The 21602-nt window shown below is 41.1% G+C and overlaps 2 protein-coding genes across 2 annotated transcripts; one reads left to right on the forward strand and one right to left on the reverse strand.

Annotated features, from left to right (window-relative positions):
• The first annotated feature begins 9038 nt into the window (after positions 1–9038).
• LOC102703552 (elongation factor 2-like) lies at positions 9039–13797 on the forward strand. The gene is made up of 3 exons (XM_040520334.1): positions 9039–9153; positions 10358–10487; positions 11099–13797. The coding sequence occupies exons 2-3, from the start codon at positions 10397–10399 to the stop codon at positions 13537–13539; spliced, it is 2532 nt and encodes an 843-aa protein (XP_040376268.1). The 5' UTR covers positions 9039–9153; positions 10358–10396; the 3' UTR covers positions 13540–13797.
• Positions 13798–15802: 2005 nt separating this feature from the next.
• Positions 15803–16534, reverse strand: LOC102701700 (ethylene-responsive transcription factor LEP-like). Its single transcript, XM_040520366.1, has one exon. The coding sequence runs from the start codon at positions 16532–16534 to the stop codon at positions 15803–15805; it is 732 nt and encodes a 243-aa protein (XP_040376300.1).
• Between the last annotated feature and the right edge of the window lie 5068 nt (positions 16535–21602).

The raw sequence follows: 21602 nt of genomic DNA on the forward strand, positions 1-21602 counted from the left end.
TACACAATTTGTGTATAACATGTGGGACATGGTAGTATATGTTTTGTAGGTAGCTATTGTATGAATTGGCTATTAGATTGGTTATAGATGAATTGGAGCTAGTAGTTGCCTATACTATTGAACTTGCTCTAATGTTATCTCTAGATCAATAACGTAAAGAAGCATTATAGCTAGGCTGCATTCTTTTACTAGATTTTCTTAGATTTTTCCTCGATTTTTACACACAATCTTCTCAAACTGCTAACGATGTATTTTTGTCAAAAAAGATTATATATAAAAGTGTTATTTTTAACTTTTCATTGAACCATTTATATAGTTTCATCTTTCAACCACAAAATAATGAGCCCTAGTAGTTACCTTTATTATTCAACTTGTTACTTCCCCATCCATTGATTATGGTCAACGTGTCGAAGTTTGGAGTTGGAAACCATGCTCAATAAAAATTGTCATATACTCCAATTGCACATCAAAGCCTTAATGACCCGGGCCTTTATATTCCTTAACAATATACGGTAGATTTGGCACTGTTCTTGTCTCAAGAAACAGCTCAGAGAGCAATGACTACTTTAGAACCCGATTTTTTTTATTTTTTTATTAAATTTTTTTAAATAGATTTTTGTTTTCAAAATAGCAAATCTAACCCCAATGGCTAACCAGTGGGCACAAAATATAAACGCCCACTAGCTGGGTGTGAAATTTGACATGACAAATGTCTACTAAGTAAGGGTGACGATCGTTGAATGAGGGTGGCATATTCACATGGGCCCCGTTGGGGCCCTATAGCTGGTCATTTTATTTCTTGGAAGGGGGTCGCATGCAAATATACCAAGCTAAGTGAACGGGGGTTGGGAAGCTGATTATGGTGTAGGCGACCCCTTACCACCCAGTAGGAGGGTGTTTTGATCCTGAGCAGAGGGTCGCCTGCAAAATCACCCAAAAAAATAAAAAAAAATCATGATTTGTATGCTCTTCACTAAAATGGTGATAACTTTTTTATACGGTCTCGGAATCAGGCAAAAATTATGTCCACAAACATTAAAAAAGTTATACTTGTTTCTCCCCTAGTTTGCTGTGTTCAGTGCAGTTAGAATGGCAAAATTCCACTTACAAAATTATGTTTTCAGACGAGAAGCTTCAAAAACCCTTTGGATACAACTTTGAAGAATTATACGGGTCACATGATTAGTCCGTTTGAGTTCAGATTATCTGTAGTTGGTTCTTATATACTCCTAGGTGAACAGAAAATATCAATAAAATAATTAAGTGTTTTTTCTCTGCTCTCCACTACAGAGATAGGCCTCTAATACTCCGTATTTGTTTTGCAGGCAGTTCCTTGGTTGGCCTTAAAACACCTAGCTATAGGGCGATAAGGAAGCCATTGCAAAATGGCTAGGCCCCCTCCACCTAGCCATCTTAGCAATTTTCAGGCATCCCCTGCCAGGGATAAAACACCCAGTAGATAGGTGACAAAAGGGAGCCGCCTGCAAAATTCACTATATTCATCCAACAACTGTCCCTCTCACTCCTCTCACCGTTTGTCACTTAGGATACCACGCCCAACTAGTGGGTGTTTTATATTTCACACCCACTAGCTAGATGTTAGGGGGTGATTTGCTATGTTTGAATTTTTTAATAAAAAAATGCAACTACAAACTGCAAAGCTTGGAAACTGAAGAGGAGCCAAAGAATCCTGGGGCCACATCTTCTTATAATTCAAGTGGTCATGTGGCACAACGGCCTAAAACCAGATGATGGACCAGAGCATGGTATTTCTCTTCTTTTGATTCTTGAATCAGAAAAAAAAAAGAATCGCTTTTGACGATGGGCATGTTAAGATTATGAATGAATAATCCAATGTGACAGCATGCACTTAATCCAATGAGGAAGAAGTAGCTGTCTATTAGTACCATCTTCCACGAAATGGAAGCAAAGAGAGACGATAACCAACAAAAACCACTTACAAGCCACCAATCAACTCTTAATCTCTCCCGGCTGCTGCGTGCTGACCATGATCTCTGTTCTTTAGCGGCATAAACTAACATATCCTGCTCCAGGAGATCAAAAGGAGGCTGTACAGGCAGAAGCATTCAAGAGGAAAAGTGGTAATAATGGTCTCCATTTCCGTGCAAGTTGAGTGCAATTACAAGGCGATAAGGATCATTAAAACCTTCAGATGAAAGAGAGACGCACCAATCAGCTGCGCCCAGTAAGAAGCCTCGCTTTCTAGTCAGATAGAGAGTTCGGTGCAACTGCAACTGCAAGTTCGGAACGACAAAACCAGCTAGCCCTGCTGATGAATGATGCATCTCGATCGATCTCTGAATGCAGGTGTCTGAAGAAAAAGACCAGCTAGCTCCGGTATTTCAGCACGCCACCATGTTCAGCTCAGCAATTGGATATATGATGTTCAGCTCAGCAACGATTATTCATTTCAGACTTTCAGTTTCGAGAGCTTCGCATAAACAATGGAGGAATTCCGGCTGCGACCGGTTTCTTCTTTCCCTTTGGAGCCTGGGGCTTCTCCCCTGGCCGGCGACGTGCTCACGCGTGGCTGGCTGCCGCGCTTTCCAAAAAGCGCGCCACACTTTTTATTCTCTGCTTTTGCTTCGCTGTCCTGCACTTGGCGCCCTAGCTAGCTTCGATGAAATGAATCATGCAGAACAACGGAAGGCTGAGGTGTTACGAAACGATCGGTCAATAAACGACGAATATAGTAAATCAATTATAAAAACATGAGGTTTAACGTGGAAAACCCTTTTAAAATAGGAGAGAAAAACCACGGGTAACAGCCAGCAAATATCTTTACTAACTATATTGAAGGTTTTGCCTTATATATACTTCATGTAAGCTGTTTCGCTCCGGCCTAAGCCTCGTGGCGACGGGTCTTCGTTTCGTTCCGTCTAAGTGATCTTTATATGAACACAAACAATTTTGGATGTAACTCAACATGAGGCCCATTCTCCCATTCGGACAGCACGAAATTCGATCGATTGCCTTCCTTCGGGTTCGCAGTCGGATTTTCCATCGGCGTGTTCATGTGATTAATGTTGTCTTCATGGCCAAGCAAATTTTTCTTCAGGTAATGATGGGCATTCTGTGGAGTAAACTGTTCTGAAACTTTCTGGGTGGTGTAGTTTTATTGCCATGCTGGTATGTGATCACTAGAAAATGGTCGAGACTATTTGGTCAGTAAGTGCCATATATTCAAGTCCCACTAAGATCATTGCACCCTGAATAATTCAGATGCAACTCCAACCGTCGATGTGTACTACTGACATTCCCAACTAAGCTAAAGCTTGGAGACGTACCGCAGCTAAATGCAAACTGGAAACTAAAACCCATCTGCAGCTTATATACAATGAAAAAGAAGAATCTTTGGCACATCTCTGACGAGAATTATCTGAAACCAGTGCTGCTTATCGACAAGTGTCCATTGATTATTACAACCTCAGAGAGGATCCATGACGTGCCACCATTCGCTGTGTGCCTAGTTGGAGCTAGCCTATCTCGATTAGGGCTTAACAAAGTGTTTAAGACCTTAATGGCCACCCATAAAAAGCAGCCAAAGCACGAGAATCCCAGTGGCTTAAAGATAAGTGGGTGCAGATATGCGAGAATCCACATCTCGCGGCCAAAGAATCCACTGCACTAGCTGTGCACCCCATTGCCAATTAATATAGAATTTGCTGCCCCCCGCGGCCAATCGCCCACAGGGGCTCTCTCGCAGCCTCTCAGAGTGATTCAGTTGCTTGCCTGCCGGTCGATCGGTCGAGATGCCCCTATATAAAGAGCCCCAGATGCACAGCCATGGCCGCCAGAATCAAATGTTCTAACACCTCTCTCACGATGTCGATGAGGAGGAAGAGGAGGAGGAGGAAGAAGAAGAGGTGCCAAGAACAGCAGCTTGATCGGCTGTGTGCGAGTGTGTGTGTGTTTGAGTGTGCCAGGAAGCTAGCTAGCTAGCTAGCTAAGCTGCAGCTGCACGCAGCAGGCCGGGGTGAAGCTAGCTAGCATGCTTGCCATGGCTTCCGCCGGGAGCGGTAGTAGCTCCGGTGGCCGGGGTGCTGGTCCGGCGGTGCAGCGGCGGCGGCAGAAGAAGAAGAAGAAAGAAGGCAAGTCTTATCGGCAAGGGAAGGCTAAGCCTTTCTTCCAGGTCTCCCTCTCTCCATCTAAATCTGTGTTTGGAGGAGGAGGAGGAGGGGGCTATCGTGTTAGCTAAATTTTTTCTTTTCCTCCATGGTGTGTTCTTCCTCGTTCGTTCGTTCGTTCTTGGCAACCTGCGTGCTGCGTGCATGGTCGATCGTCTGCTGATGTATGCGTCGTGCCTGACAGTGTGTTGGTCATGGGTTCAGCTTAATTAGATCGATGATGTCCAGCTTCATGCATGTACGTGTGTCAGTGTGAGTGATCGAGTGAGAGTGAGGGTGTTGCAGTTTGATTTGTGTCTGTTGGGCATGTGTGCTGGCTGTGTTAGTTTGGGTTCAGCTAGAAGATTGTGTTGTGGTGTGAGAGTGAATGAGTCTAAAAATGTGAAATAAAATTATCCAGAGCAGATGATGTTTACTGCGTTAGTGCTAGCTGTGTATGTGCTCTTGTTCTCTGATAAATGGTACAGATATGAGGCACTGTGCTACTGCTACTGGAGTATCTGATAAGTTATATCTCGGTGCAATGTTACCTAGTTCTTGGATGATATTATTATAGATAAGTTCAGTTGTTTAAAAGAAAAAATAGATAAACACATTTAATTTTATGGGATTGTACAAAATATTTAAGCCTCCTTGCATTAAGAAAGAGAGAAAGTTTACTATGAACATATTTAGGCTATTGTCGGTGTTGTGGCACTTAGCTAGGGTTGGTCATCGGCCATCTCTTACCACCCATTAGCTTTGGTAATGACCCTTCAATCTCTCAGCTCAGGTCGCTCATCTCGACGTATTAACCAACGGGAGAAATAGGCCGACTAAGTGGTCCGAGGAAGAGGCACGCCACCAATAGGAGGGGTCGGGCTGCCCCAGCCCCTTATCACAAGTATATCACGCCCTTCTCCATAAAGTGGTGTGCCCCCAATAGGAGGGGGTCACTCATCGCAGAAAGAAATTTGACTTTTGACACTCCATAAATTGAGGTTTGATTATTATGGTCCATTATTATTGACTCAAATGGTCCCACATGTCATACTCATGAGCGTCGATATAAATAATTTGATAACGAAAAAGTGTTCAATCATCATATTTATCTAGTGCATGTGCATGCGCCTCCTTCTGTAGGATGCGGCTCGCCCTCGTTAGGGGAGGTCGATCTGTCCCGATCCCCTCTCAACGGAATGGGCGGAGTCGTGCAACATATAGGTGCGTAAGACGAGTCCTTGACTTCATTGATGAGGGAGTAAGGAGTTCTAATGGCTCCCTGCCAAGTGAAAGCTCTATCCTGTCTACCGATAAGCTCGACATGTAGGGTTCACGACACCACTTCAGTCGTAGAGTGCTAGCAAGCATGGATGATGTGCACGACATGCGAAGCCCCAAAGGAGGAGGAGGTCACAGGAGATTAAGTCATACAAAACATATGATATGAGTGTTAGGCTTATAGCATCCCGAACCTGTATAAACACTCGTGTCACTCTTACCTGCTTATGTAGATCCACATATTTCTTTTATAGTCCCCTAGCTGAACTCATAAAGAGGGCATTTGGTCACCTGCTAGAGGAGCAAGATCTACGATAGCGGTCTTCTTTAGTTGGGTTAGGACCAATGCAGAAAACATAGCAGTGAGTTACCATAAGCTAATTATTAGCTATAAAAAACTGAAATTATTTGATATGATTTTTAAAGCAACTTTTTTGTAGTTTTTTTTTGCAAAAACATCATTGTTTTGCAATTCGGGAGTGTGCATGCAGAAAATGAGAGAATAAGGTTAGGAAGAAGGGGTAAATATATAATGCGGACATAGGCCTTGTTTGGAGGAGTTTCTACCAGTTGCAGCTTTTAACGGAATCTCCATAAGTCAGAAGTTCTCCTAAACAACACTTGACTTTTGTATATCTTGAGTTGTAAAATTCAGAAAATGAGCTAGAAGCTAGAAAATCTAGCCTTTTCATATTCTAAGAAGTTGACTTCTCACCGGTGGTTCTTAAAATCATAAGTTCCTCCAAATAGGACCTTACTAAGATAAAACAATGAACTTTACTGCGTTCACATTTTTAGAAGCATTGTGCATGTGTCATTGTCAGAGATTCAAACACAAAGCATGGATTCTCTAAGGGTGAGTTCATTAGGGCAAATCGGCTAAGCAATTTACTAATTTTTCGTTAGCACGCTTTCTAAATTACAAAACGGTGTATTCTTTGAAAATATTTTATATATGAAAATTGTTTTAAAATCAAATAAATCTATGTTTTAAAGTTTACAATAACTAATACTTAATTAATCATGTGCTAATGGCTTACCTCGTTTAAAGTGTTGTGAAATTGCCACATTTTTTTGCCTGAACGAATTCACCCTTAATGTGAGCAGTTAGCATCCCATGATAGAATTCTTGTCCTCGTATTTGGGGGCCTTCTACCCTGCATTAGCATTGGTGTAGTTAGATGGATTCTAATCCCTCAAGAGATGTTTTTTCTCTCACATACAATATAAGTCGTCGTAAAAAAAATCAACTTAGATTATGATTTGCAACCATTACTGCTCCACGCAAATTCAAGTCTAATCACTCATCTCATTTTGCGTATCCTGTTTTCCTTTCCCTTAGTTCCTCTCAGACCCTTAGGGTGAGTTCGTTTGGGCAAAAATGTGTGGCAATTTCGCTAAATGCAAAACACGATAAGCTATTAGCACATAATCAATTAAATATTGATAATTTTAAACATGAAAAAAATAGATTTATTTTATTTTAAAAGCAACTTTTACATAGGAAACTGTTGAAAAAATACATTGTTTAGCAAATTAATCTGGAAAGTTTGCTTACCCGCGATTTGCCCGAACGAACTCACCCCAATTCCCACCAACAAGAAATATATAATAACTCATGTAGTTGTAACTTGTAAGAGGACATTCCTATCGAGGGTTTATAATTCATCTTCGAGTTAAGTTCTAGCAACACACATGTGAAGGGAAAGGCGGAACAGGCCCCTGGAATATGATCGAGGTCAAGATTCCATATCATGCATGCGATGCTCACATTCCCAACTCAAAATGTATATGATACAATTGAAACTTTATGGAGTACTTGTGCTGGAAGTGACACTTGTTTATGTAGCCTCATGCCCATTTGGTTATGACTAACACATAGGATAGTGATTTCTTGGTCATTTAAGGTCCCACACGACGGTTGATGAGTGAATAAAGTTGGTGATTCTTCTTCCTTTCTGCATAGCCAAAAGCTAGGATGACACAAAATCTGATTAACTACTTGCAGGAATCTAGCTAGAAAGAAAGACATGTATATTTTTATAACTTTAGTTTAATTGTGAACCAAACGTGCGCCATGGCCCTCCATTGTTAGTGTGCTAAAAGCTGAAGGCCTCGCTGAAATACCTGTCCGCTCTACTTAGCTCATGGAGGGTGCATTTGTATCATTTGATGGCAATTTCTCATTTATATCGTTGCTCATATTCCATGTTCATTTTACGTGGAAATGGAGCTATCATTTCATAGGTTGAAACTCAAATTCCTGGTTCATTTTTTTGAGGCAGAATTTCTGGTTCACTTTGTTGCTATCAATACTCTATAAAAAAAAGAAACAATTATGACGATAAATCTATCACACCCCACCATCAACTCTCATCTTTTTTCTTTAATAAAAATTATGGCGGATAGTCCACATATCAGCCATCCTCTACAAACTCTAGTTTATAAACAAAGAAAAAAATACTTTGGAAACTATATATATATGGATTTTTTTAACATACCCTTAAATAATTATGAACGATTCGTTTATTTAGACCCAAGTACTCTGATTGTATTATCCTATACCGAGAGCAGGTGTAGAAGAAATTTTATAGGGGTAAAATTGAAACTAAAATATATAAAATTACAATAAATTTGTGTGTCATATATCATGTTAAAATAGATAAATTGGTAAATATATATTAAAAAATTTCAAATAATTTTTTTAATATACTTATTAAAAATAGATAGTTAGATTTAAATTTAGTCACTACTACCACTAATAGTGTGAAGTACCATACATTGCCCATATATATATAATATTAATTAATAGATAATATATAAAAAATGGTAAGAATGTGTTAATGAATATTTTTAAAATCATATTGTAACATACGGATAATATGCTATGCTAGTAGTTGTAAACACAAGTATATGGTTACCATAGCATGCGGTGATATGAGACCAAAATTTAGGACCAGGAAATTGGTCGAAATCTTTGGGCTGGGAGCCTAAGATGCAGAGATCCTTTATCTAATAAACCTATTTAATCTAACTAGTAGCAGATGCCACATGATTACATACAGCTTACACGTACCACACGGTCCACACTTTACATGCCCTTCACGCTTTACATGGAACCAAGCTTTACATGCTCTGGTACTCGGTTCACTTTCTGAATATATAGTAATAAAAAAAGAAAATTGCAAAGTTCTCATTATAATTTTGTTAAATTAGAGATATGCCATCCTATAAACCATGTGTCACTAACTCACGGGTGCCCCACATATTAGTAAGATACCAAATACATATCTCCAGCTTTATAAAATCATAATAACACAGTTGCAGATTTCCCAAATAAAAATGGTTGGACAACAAAGAATCACTGGTACTACTACAGTACTAGTTGGTGCACACTCCTGGGCCTCCATGCTCACAGGCCCCCAGCCCAACAAGGTCCACTCACACCCTACCCTCTCTCCCCCCACAAGCCCGTGAAAGCCCATGCGCGAGTCCACAAGGGCATCACCGCGTACGTGGGTTTTGGAATATTCGCGAGATATTTGCGTCGCGCCACCCGGGTTGCGGGTGGGCCGAGCCGCCCACGGTCTCACGCCGCCACCACTATATAGCCAGCGGGAGGCAGCGGGTAGGGTTTTACTCTCCTTTCCCCCCTTCCCGCAGCGCCGCCGCCGCCGCCACCACCACACGCTCCCCATCTCCTCCTCCTCCTCGGATCGGGAGGCGGAGCGAGCAATCCCCCAAGGTGACGACTCTTCTGACTAAACTCTGCCTCTCCCTTCCTCCTCCTCCTTGTGGTCGCGTGGATCTGTTCGTCTGTGCTGCTCTGCAGCTCCGTCGCTTGCCTTCGGTAGTGTTTTTGCGTGGGGTTCTTCTGGTCAAAGGCACGAGGTGCTCCGGGGGTTCTCGCGGTGCGCGGGGCTTCGTTTTGCTTTTGTTCGTAGCTGGCTGGGGTTATCGTTTTTAGTGGTAGATGCAGTAGGGGTGAGTTTTGGATGTCAAGCCGGTTCCGATTAACGTGATTTGGTCGTTAGGTACAGTGCATGGTTGGGCTTGGTTTGATCCGTTTTGGTAGGGGTTCGGTTTGTTCGTGTTTAGGTAGATCTGTTGTCGATTCCTTTCGTGCTGCCGGCTTGGGCCATTTAGCCATGAGTAGGGTCGCTACCATTTTTTTACTATGGAGATCTGTTGCGTGTGTTTGTTGATTTGCGTCAGCGCTACAAGTTTTGTTCATCTTGTTCACTAGATTGCTCAACTTGTGGCCGCGGGCCAGTAATTGCTCTTTGTTGACCTCATGTGAAATATGTGAAAAAATAGTTATGTCTGTGTGTTTGGTAACGTAATAATAATGCCGATGGATGAGTTCAGTTCAGGTCTATCGTTTGTTACTATAAAAATGATGTTTTTTCCTACTGGGTTTTTGTTTTCATCAAAATGGTCTTTTTTCCTACTAATATAAGTGTTGCCCTGGTGGATTTGTAATGCAAAGCTCTTTTCATCACTCTTTTATTGATGGGAATGAATTTTTAATGTATCAGTTTGCTGATTTTATTGCACTATTGTGTGTTTTCAAGTTATGTATGTGTCACATGCGAAGCTGTGCTGCTTGTTTTCTTTTAAGCATCTCTAAATGAATTAGAACTGTATCATTGTTGTATCTGATACACGTAACAATGTAATGATTACATTTATTGCTCCTGCCAGTAAACCATGCATGCTTTTCTGTGTATAATTGTTCTTTGTAATTTTGTCTTGCTCGGATGATTATATTAGTGTTAGTACAATCAGACATGCTATAAATGTAACATTTAATAGTTTATTATACCACGTTTGACAAATTCAATTATATTTGCATTTGGCAATTGTTGGCGATATTTTTACCTGAGCCATGTGAGGTATTTGGTTTTGTTTTCTGCTGGGTTCTAACTGGGTTGCTTCTTTTGATACAGGAATTTGTATTTGTAGTGTGATTTGCAAAACTAGTCAAGATGGTGAAGTTCACAGTAGAAGAGCTCCGCCGGATCATGGACAAGAAGAATAACATCCGTAATATGTCCGTCATTGCTCATGTGGACCATGGTATGTGCTAGAAGCGTGATGTTTCATTACTTTTATCATGACGCTTGTTCACTGGTAGTGTTTTAGTTTGTTATTTTCCATTTATCTGTTTGTACTTCAAATTTGCATAATAAATCCATGTTATTCTGTAATATGACTATATGAGTTCACTGCAGTTGATTTTTGCATGGTTAATGCATGTTTGAATTATAGTGTAAGTTCCCCCATTTTAATTTACTCTGTTGTCTTGGGGTTGATACTGTAACCTTTACTGTTTACTCCATGTTCTGGCCACCAAAAATAGATGTCTATGACTTGTACAACCTCTGTCTCATGTTATAGCTATAACCTATAATATAGGACGGAGGTCGTATCCGCTATTTTGGTCCAGGATGATATATTTCTGTATTATGCTCTTATTAATTATCTAGTTTTTTTCAGATATTTTACTATATTTTCCCTGTCTGTTAGTTATATTGTTAGTTGCATGCTGCAATGATTTATTCTGTTGAGATCCATTCAAGGACACTTGCTATGCTCTATCTATATTATATGGCTATATTCAGTTCTCTGTATCTCAGTTTTGTGCAAATCTAGGTGCACTTTCCTTACATGTTATGCCCTCTTTCCAGGGAAGTCTACACTTACGGATTCCCTCGTGGCAGCTGCTGGGATTATTGCCCAGGAAGTTGCTGGTGATGTTCGCATGACTGATACTCGTGCAGATGAAGCTGAGCGTGGTATTACGATCAAATCCACTGGTATCTCTCTTTTCTATGAGATGAGTGATGAGTCACTCAAGTTGTACAAGGGTGAGAGAGACGGAAATGAGTACCTGATCAACCTTATTGATTCACCTGGGCACGTTGATTTTTCTTCGGAGGTCACTGCTGCTCTTCGGATTACTGATGGTGCTTTGGTGGTGGTTGATTGTATTGAGGGTGTCTGTGTGCAAACTGAAACTGTGCTTCGCCAAGCTCTTGGTGAGAGGATTAGGCCTGTCCTTACTGTGAACAAGATGGACAGGTGCTTCCTTGAGCTTCAAGTGGAAGGTGAGGAGGCCTATCAGACCTTCTCCCGTGTCATTGAGAATGCCAATGTCATTATGGCAACTTATGAAGACACACTCCTTGGTGATGTCCAAGTCTACCCTGAAAAGGGAACTGTTGCTTTCTCTGCGGGTCTGCATGGTTGGGCTTTTACACTCTCAAGCTTTGCTAAGATGTATGCCTCCAAGTTTGGAGTTGATGAATTTAAGATGATGGAGAGGCTTTGGGGTGAGAACTTCTTTGACCCAGCCACAAAGAAATGGACCAACAAGAACACCGGATCAGCTACCTGCAAGAGAGGTTTTGTTCAGTTCTGTTATGAGCCAATCAAGCAAATCATCAACACTTGTATGAATGATCAAAAGGACAAGTTGTGGCCTATGTTGCAGAAGCTTGGTGTGGTCATGAAGGCTGATGAGAAGGAGCTTATGGGCAAGGCTCTCATGAAGCGTGTTATGCAAACTTGGCTGCCAGCCAGTAATGCTCTTCTTGAGATGATGATATACCACCTTCCTTCTCCGTCGAAGGCCCAGAGGTACCGTGTGGAGAATTTGTATGAGGGGCCTCTTGATGATGTCTATGCAACTGCTATCAGAAACTGTGATCCAGAAGGTCCTCTTATGCTGTATGTTTCCAAGATGATTCCCGCATCAGACAAAGGTAGATTCTTTGCCTTTGGTCGTGTCTTCTCTGGGAGGGTCGCAACTGGCATGAAGGTGCGTATCATGGGTCCCAACTATGTCCCTGGCCAGAAGAAGGATCTGTATGTGAAGAGTGTCCAGCGTACTGTCATCTGGATGGGAAAGAAACAAGAGTCTGTTGAGGATGTTCCCTGTGGTAACACTGTTGCTATGGTTGGTTTGGATCAATTCATCACTAAGAATGCCACCCTGACAAACGAAAAGGAATCTGATGCCTGCCCAATCAGAGCAATGAAGTTCTCAGTGTCCCCTGTTGTGCGAGTTGCTGTTCAGTGCAAGGTTGCCTCTGATCTTCCCAAGCTTGTTGAGGGTTTGAAGCGTCTGGCTAAGTCAGACCCTATGGTTCTCTGTACTATTGAGGAATCTGGTGAGCATATCATTGCTGGTGCTGGAGAGCTTCACCTTGAGATTTGCTTAAAGGATCTGCAGGAAGATTTCATGGGAGGTGCTGAAATCATTGTTTCCCCTCCTGTTGTTTCTTTCCGTGAGACTGTCCTTGAGAAGTCCTGCCGTACTGTCATGAGCAAGTCCCCCAACAAGCACAACCGTCTCTACATGGAAGCCCGCCCCTTGGAGGAGGGATTGGCTGAGGCCATTGACGACGGTCGTATTGGCCCACGTGATGATCCCAAGGTGCGCTCCAAGATCCTCTCTGAGGAGTTTGGCTGGGACAAGGATCTTGCAAAGAAGATCTGGTGTTTTGGACCTGAGACCACTGGCCCCAACATGGTGGTTGATATGTGTAAGGGAGTTCAGTATCTGAATGAAATCAAGGACTCTGTTGTGGCTGGTTTCCAGTGGGCATCAAAGGAAGGTGCTCTGGCTGAGGAGAACATGCGTGGAATCTGCTTTGAGGTGTGCGATGTTGTTCTCCATGCTGATGCAATCCACAGAGGTGGTGGCCAGGTCATTCCCACAGCCAGGAGGGTCATCTATGCTTCTCAGCTAACAGCCAAGCCTAGGTTGCTGGAGCCCGTGTACCTGGTGGAGATCCAGGCCCCTGAGAACGCCCTTGGTGGCATCTACGGTGTTCTGAACCAGAAGAGAGGACATGTGTTCGAGGAGATGCAGAGGCCTGGTACCCCTCTGTACAACATCAAGGCTTACCTCCCTGTCATCGAGTCCTTCGGTTTCTCCAGCCAGCTCAGGGCGGCGACATCTGGCCAGGCCTTCCCCCAGTGTGTGTTTGACCATTGGGACATGATGACCTCAGATCCTTTGGACCCCACGTCGCAGGCTGCAACCCTGGTGCTGGATATCCGCAAGAGGAAGGGGCTCAAGGAGCAGATGACCCCTCTCTCCGAGTTCGAGGACAAGCTCTAAATTTTTGGCCGCATGCGCTGTTGTGCCCGTTTATTACCCTCTTTACATGTTCTAGTAGTTTGGTCTGCTGCTAAGAGGACTGCTTTCGTTTCGTGTTTCATTTCCCTTTGGTCGTATGCATGCATGTGTTTAACATCGACAATCCTATGTTAGCTGCTGCTACTGAGAAACTATTTTTACTCTTTATCGTGATGTAACGGATGTGGAACCTTACCTGGATGGGTGTTTCTGCTGTCAAAGTTATAGTGTTCACATTCTTGTTGCGTTTCTGTGAGTAGTATTTGTTTAGCGTGCCGTTCTACTGCATTTGGCGTATCTTTGTTCTGTTTTTTCTGTAGTTTGTATGAGTACTTCCTGCTAGGTATAACCAGTAAATTTGCATTGTTTTCTCATTGTTCTTTACCGTTTGCACTGAATTGAAACTTTATTTATACTTAATCGTTCCTGTATTTCTTCGGTTATCTCCTGGTACCTTGTTTGGTTACCTTTTTTTTCTTGTTTCGTTACTGTTTGTATGGTGCACCAACCAAACTTTTAATGTGCCGTTGTTCTTCTGCATTTAGCGTATCTGTTTTTCCGTAGTTTGTAGGAGTACTTGCTGCTAGGTATAACCAGTAAATTTGCAATTGTTTTCTTCTTGTTCTTTACCTTTTACTGTGACTTGAAACTTTATTTGCTACTGCTTTCGATTCAATGTTCACACTACAATCGCTCGTGTATTTCTTCAGTTATCTCCTGATGATGACTTGTTTCGTTACTTTTTCTGCTTGTTTCGTTACCTTCTATGGTGCACCAACCAAGCAGTGACGGAATGGACGGATGTATGCAATTGAAAAATAGAACTTTTATATAAGTTTTATTTGCGATCTAGAAGTTAAGATTATAAAATAAATTAAGATGAAAAAATCCTTAAAATATATATTAAATTTAAGATTTAAAAATAAAATTTTGCTTCATAAGCTGAGTCAGAAATGATGGGGCCGATAAGCGTCAGAAATACAGTACAAACAACGTGGTTTTATGATTAGTACAAACAACATATTTTTATGATTAGTACAAAGATTAGCACAAACAACGTAGTTCTATGGTTACTAGCTATATGACGGGAGTATTTGTTGCTTCCTATTCTCGGAGTGGTCTTTTAAGAGCCACTCTATTGTGTTAAAATGTAAAACCATTTCTAGAACTGAGCAACGAAGATTAAGAAAACACTAGTTACTCTATCATCTTAAAATGTAACAATTTGTAGAGCTAACTATGAAGACTAAGGCCTGTTTGGGAGGGGTGGATAAGTTAACTTATGACCTGGGATAGAAAACGTAATAATAGATTAATACATGATTAATTAATTATTAATTATTAAAAATATAAAATAAATTAATATGGTTTTTTAAAACAACTTTTTTATAGAAATTTTTTGTAAAAGATATACATTTAGCATTTTAGAAAGCATATGCATGGAAAACGAGCGAGGCTTACTTGAACTTATAGGATGGCTGAACACGGTCTAAGAAAATGTTTAGGAGAAGATTAATTGGAGAATAGTTGTGATTGATTAAAATGATACGATATATATAAAACAAATAGGATAACGGACTGACGGCGGAAATAGTCTCAATTTGGAGGGAGGAACTATGACAAAGGTATTTAATGCCTACTGTCTGGTTTTGAACTGGTTGTCCTGAGCAATTCCGTATGTAAGTGGTGATAGACTGATAGTTGGTTTTTCAAAATGATATATTTATAAAAAATAATTTATATGATACTGAAGGTCTATTTGTATGATACTGAAGGAATTTAACAAAATTCTAGAGAAATTGAACTGTTGGTGAATTTTTTTCATATGTTCCCAAGGAGCCCTTGGAGAGCAAAAATAAGGAAAGGCAGAAGAGAGAAAAATCTGGATTGTGCACTACTAAAACAGAGACAGAAACAGAAAAAAAAACATGAAGATTGCATTGAAGCGCCAGCAGCAACACATGCCGACCGATGGACGTTTCAGTTTTTACGCACACTTAACACAGAGCGACGCACAACCAGGCCCATTTACAAAACATTGGGCCCATGGACTCAACCACGAATCAAAAACAATACACGCAAACACCAACGATTATTACGACGCGCGCGCGGAGACACACACACGTCACACGTCACACGCCTCGCCGGAGCGTACGTCATCCTCCGGCGGGCGCGAGCCGATCCGCCGGCCGGCGACGGCGACGTCCATCGACGGCGGCGGCGGCATGGAGGGTGTCTTCAGTAGTCAGTAGTAATACGAGGACGACGACCCGCCGAGCTGGAACCCGTCGACGACCTCGTCGGCCGCGGGCATCGGCGAGAACATCGGGCTGTGCACGTACCCCTCCTCGAAGTACACCCCGTGGGCCGCCGACGCGCCCGCGTCGCTGTACCCGCCAAAGTCCAGCTCCGACGCGTCGCACCACGCCGCGCCGCCGCTGGCGTTGCCGCCGCCGCCGTAGCCCATTATTTCATGGGCGGTGTTGTGGCCGTATGGCATGGACGTCGTCACGACGTCGTGGCAGTACGCCTCGTCGGCAGTGGCAGCCGCCTGTGCCGCCGGCGGAGGCGTCGGCAGCGGCGCGGCGTTGTTCTCGCCGCCGCCGTAGCAGCAGTGCTGCTGCTGGAGCTGGAGCTGGAGGTCGTCGGCGGAGAGGTCCGGGGAGAGGTACGGCGTGACGGAGGAGCCGGGGGGCAGGTCCGGGTAGGCGAAGTTGGTGCGCGCGCTGGCGCCGCGGATGGCGCGGGCGGCACGGTCGTAGGCGATGGCGGCCTCCTCCGCCGTGTCGAACGTGCCGAGCCAGTGCCGCTCCTTCGTCGCCGGGTCCCTGATCTCCGCCGCGTACCTCCCCCACGGCCGCCGCCGCACTCCAAGGTACCTCGTCTCGTTCCCGCCACCACCACTCTCCTGCTGCTGCTGCCGCCGCTTCGTCTTCTTCTCCGGCGCCGACGCCGACGAGAAGAAGTAGAACTCCATGCTAGCTTCTCGAGAGAGAGAGGTGGCTATGGTCAGTAGTTGTGGTCGTTGGCGATGAGACCTGAAGCTGCTGCATGGGGCGGTTGCATGGAGCAGTATATATAAGGGCGGGAAAAGCTAATAAGCACATGTTTAGGAAGCTTTAAAAAGAAGCAGCTGTTTGGTAGCCAATTTATGAGAATCCAGAAAATCTCTCTTCTTTAGCTTCTAGCTTCTTAGTTTATTTTCCAGAATTTATAATTATAGATTCTCATATAACCGTTTAGATCGGTAAAAATAGTTTTTTATCTGTAGCTAAAAGAAGCCCCTCCAAACGTGTCCTACGAAGGGAGGGAGAAAATGGGATTAAACAAGCGGTGTGGTACTAATGGGCGATCTTAATCATGATTAGCAGCAAGAGTAATGGAGGGTTAATTTTAAATATTTGATTCGTTTGTGGGGGCGGCAAAAGTGGTCAACCAATCATTTGCTCTAGTGGTGTGAGACTGCATGATGCATGATGGGATGATTAACATGCATGGCCGACTTAGCTAGTTAGCTCTGGATCCATCATACTAGGCTTAATTAGATACATGCCATTATAATTTTGCCAGTTTTAAAATATATCATTACAATTCGACTAATTGTGAATATGTCATTATAATTTTAGAACTATTTTAGATATGTTATTTTTGGACCAAATTACCCTTTGCACATGCCAAAGTCACAGTAAACAATAGATGGACAATATGGTCCAAAAAATACACCGAAAGGGTATGGAGTGGCATATTTCTAATAGTTCTGAAATTATAATGGCATCCTTACAATTAATCGAATTGTAATGGTATATTTCAAAACTTGCAAATTTATAATGGCATGAATCTAATTAACCAATCATACTAACCTTATTATTCTTAAACCAGATTTCCATGGAGTTATAAGTCGGTTAAGTACTCTCTCCGTCCTAAAACATAACTATTTCTAAAGATGTTTGTATGAGTATTAAAAAATATGTATATTGAGAAAATATAATAGACGGAGAAAATCAAGAAGTTCGTCGAAGAAAGTAACTTGATAATGATTGTGATGGATTAAAGTGAGAAGGTAGAAGCAGAAATAACTTTGCTTTAAGACAATGGTCTGAGTCGTAGAAATAACGCTTATTTTGAGATGGAAGGAGTATTAACTAATAAAACTTCCTCTCCTCGTATGTCTGACCTGCATATCTCTCATGCTAGATTACATTTTCTTGGAGTGTTGCAGACTGCTGATCGATCAAAGCAGTTCAAGTGGAGCCTGGAGTTTTGTTAGGTTTGCACCGTCCACACACGCAGAAGTACAACTTCTAAAACAATGATGTGTTATGTATAGCAAAGATAGGTTAGAATCCTACAACCATTATGTAATTAATTAATGAGTTTGGAATAATCTTTCTAGTCTTGCAATCTATACAATAAACACTGCAGAGAATGAATAATTTTGATGGGAAGGCCATGTGCTGATCTATTTCTAACACTCCAAATTCAAATCCTGCAAAACGAAGATAAAACATATATGCTGCCCAAAATTATAATGACACGGTTACAAATTTCCCTTATTTGTCATGATCTGGCTTGACGAGAGATCCTCAAAATCGAACTTGGATCAGTTCCTTCTAGGTTATTGCTGGCAATAACAGAGTGATGACAGTAGAGGAAATGTTTTTAAATATGAGTCCACTAGTGCACTTTTTTTTTTCTAAAAAAGTTTCAAAATACAATCACTTTTGGACTAATTATTAGTAAAACAAAACTTACAAAGGGTGAGTCTTCAAGTCTGGTCGGCCTATAAAATCAACACAGAGAATCCACTAAGGTTCAGGGTTTTCTGGTCCAAGCTACAGAATATTAAGCTTATTATTCGACAAAAAAAAATACTGCCATCTTCCCCCATAAATTTCTATTACATTCATGTTATACCTAGCTATTAGGATCTATAAATAATTCAAAATGAAGAAGACAAGGGGAGCATATATCAGCTGGTCAAAATAGGAATCATGTACACAGCAGAAGTATAAATGATGAACAATAAACTACAAGATTCTGGCTTATAATATGCAACTTCTGGGACATATTAATTTTCACATATGTTGGTTGCAAAATGTGGCACAGCAAGATCCAAACCGACCAAACTGTGGTTTCTGTTTATTCTAATGACAAGTTGCAAAGAGTATAGCATCCCTGTCATGTGTTCTCTCTTGCTGATGCCTTGATTTCACTGTCCAAGACCCCAAGTCATGGTCAAAGTTTGTAGGGGGCAACAACGGCATGAAAATATATATACTGGTCTGGTCCTAATGCAAAAATCTTACTACTTCACATGCCTCCTTAAATACCTGACGTGATTATTGTTTTCCTGCCTTTGATTGACCAGATTAGCTAGAGAAGATCACAGTGTGTAGTGTGGTCTAGCTACACATTTTTTTCTATTCATTTATATGGTACATGATTTAGATCATGCTTAGGAGATCAAGTGAAGTGATCAGTAGATATTAGATAATACAATAATGATGCCTAGCACTAACTAAAGCTAGCTATCTGGATGGTCAGTAAATGAACTGGGCCTTCTCTCTTCAACTTCAAATCTTGGGTGGATGTATGGAAGGCTAACATGTCTCCTTAACAGGCCATTGGATTCTCTCTGTTTTTTTTTAATAAAGGTCATTTTGGACTGTACTGTTCCTGTAACGCACAAACTAACTCTTAGATTTGTAGTATTTCAGTCCCAAATTGCAATTTGTTCGGACACACCACTTAACAACTGACTTTGCTGCTACAAATTTAGTACTGGAAATATATTTGGAAAACGATTAAAGTCATAGACCAGAGTTCAAACCACAGTCTAGCCAGACAGTGATGAATCCAGAAAAATATTAGGAAGAGCTAGACGAAAAAGAATTGTTTCCAGCCATTTTCTCTCTTCAGTAATACTAGAAATTTTGTTGGGAAGACTAAGGGGGTTTCAATAGCATAGATCGGGTGATGGTAAATCCACTCTGCAGCCAGGGATCCCACGGTGGACTGATTGTAGGTCATCGACCGATTTTGATCAGCAGGCTCCTTGTCCAAATCCAATTTGGCTCTTCTTATGTTTCATTGTTTACAGCCTAGGGTTTCTTGAGTCCTAATGCATCTCTAATCCCAACATATAACAAGGAAAGACCTTGTTTACGCAACACTATCCATCTCATAAATATATAGGGTCAAGAACTATTGAATCAATACTCATTTGACAAAATTTTAGCCCCCCCCCTCCACACACACACACACAAATACATGGAAGCGAGATAACTGTGGTTGCAGGAGACTTTGCATGAGGAAGGATATCTCTCACATCTTTATTTAATGCTTATAAGCTAAAATTTAAATTTTTGATCTTATATTTAAAGTTGATTTTAAAGTTTTTCACAATACCTTATTTTTAGCATTGTCTTTTAAATCACTAAGAACACACATATAATTTTTTTATTTATAAATTATTTTTTTAAAATATGGCATTTAACTTTCCCACCAAAAGCCAAAATGGCAGCCATCGTCTCCTCGTTGTCTTGTTAGGTGCTACCGATATATTTGTGTGTTCATTTGTAGTAATCTATTTTTAGCCTTGGCTTTAAACTGCCAGCAATACAAATAAAATATCTTTGGTTGCTTCATTTATTTTTCTATAGTTCATCAGCCGTTGTTCACCTATCAAAGCCATGATATGAATATAATTTTTAGAATTTTTTAACAATCCATGAGAACGTACCATATTATTTTTCTAATGATAATTTGTTATATCTCTTATAGCTCACACCTATAAAGGAGTATGCATAGTGATAACAAAAATTTACATAAAAAAATATGGCACCTACTCCTGTACCTAAAAAATCTCAACTTTTTTAATTGCTTAAATTACAACACTAGATTGGCCATGTTTGGTAGAGTTCAAACTATTGAATCCTTACTGATTATGAAATTTGTAGTCTACAATAAAAAAGTTTAACCAAGCCTATATTTTTGTTATATAAATGTGAAAGATGGCTCACTTAAACAACGTTATTCTACCACCTATCTCCTTCTTCACAAGGGTGATTGTTTGTTTTTTTAAGAAAAAGGGAAACAATATATTTGCAAATAAAAAATAATTTGTGAATAGAAATTTTATATACGTGTTCTTAATGACCATGGCTGAAAAGTAAACCATGATGACCCCCAAATCAACTCTAAATTTAAGGCTAAAATTTTGAATTTTGGCTTATAAGCATAAGCAGAAGAGAAAAAATAAGGGTGAAAAATTCTATAGCTCTCATTCATGTAAAAAAACAAAGAAAAAAAAAAGAAGCTTAGGTCACCATGATCCAAAACTAAGAATGTATACATGATCCATCTTAGCCTAAAAATATACATAAGAAAGTCTTGACAATAATCTAACTGACATCTAACACGTCACACACACATGATGGGTGATGGAGGAGCATCCCTAAGCTCTGCCTCAAAGTATTGAATTGAAACAAAATCTAAGTTTGTGCGCATCAAATCGATTGAAAGTGCGCGTGTTCGTTGAAAGGTCATTAAGAGTGATCGACATCGCCATCTCCCAATCACTTTTAAAGAGTTCTTATGATTGCCCCCTGATGCAAACGAACCTTCTAATGATGAGAAGAGGAGGTGTACTTTATGATAGATTAATGGGGAACTGATCATAATAAGAATATAAGATGCATACATGATAGGATTTAGAGCAAGTTCAATAGTATAGCCAACTACTAGCTTCAATTCATCTATAGTCAATCTAATAGCCCGTACTACAGCTGGCTACAAAACATTAATACGTGGACCCACATAATATACACACACTGCGTCTTGGAGCCCGTGCTGCAGTTGGCTACAAATTAGTAGCTTACTGCCCTTCTCTCTCATCTCCTATCTCTTTTAAATATGTTTGTAGCTGGCTTATAGCTTGCTATTGTACCCGTTCTTAACTTGCTACTATATGAGCCCAAAGGCACATGTACCTTCACATGATTAGTTGGGCTCAGGAAAATGATTGGCATGTGCCTTCCTTTGCT

Source organism: Oryza brachyantha, chromosome 2 (genome assembly GCF_000231095.2).
Source record: "Oryza brachyantha chromosome 2, ObraRS2, whole genome shotgun sequence".
NCBI lineage: Eukaryota > Viridiplantae > Streptophyta > Magnoliopsida > Poales > Poaceae > Oryza > Oryza brachyantha.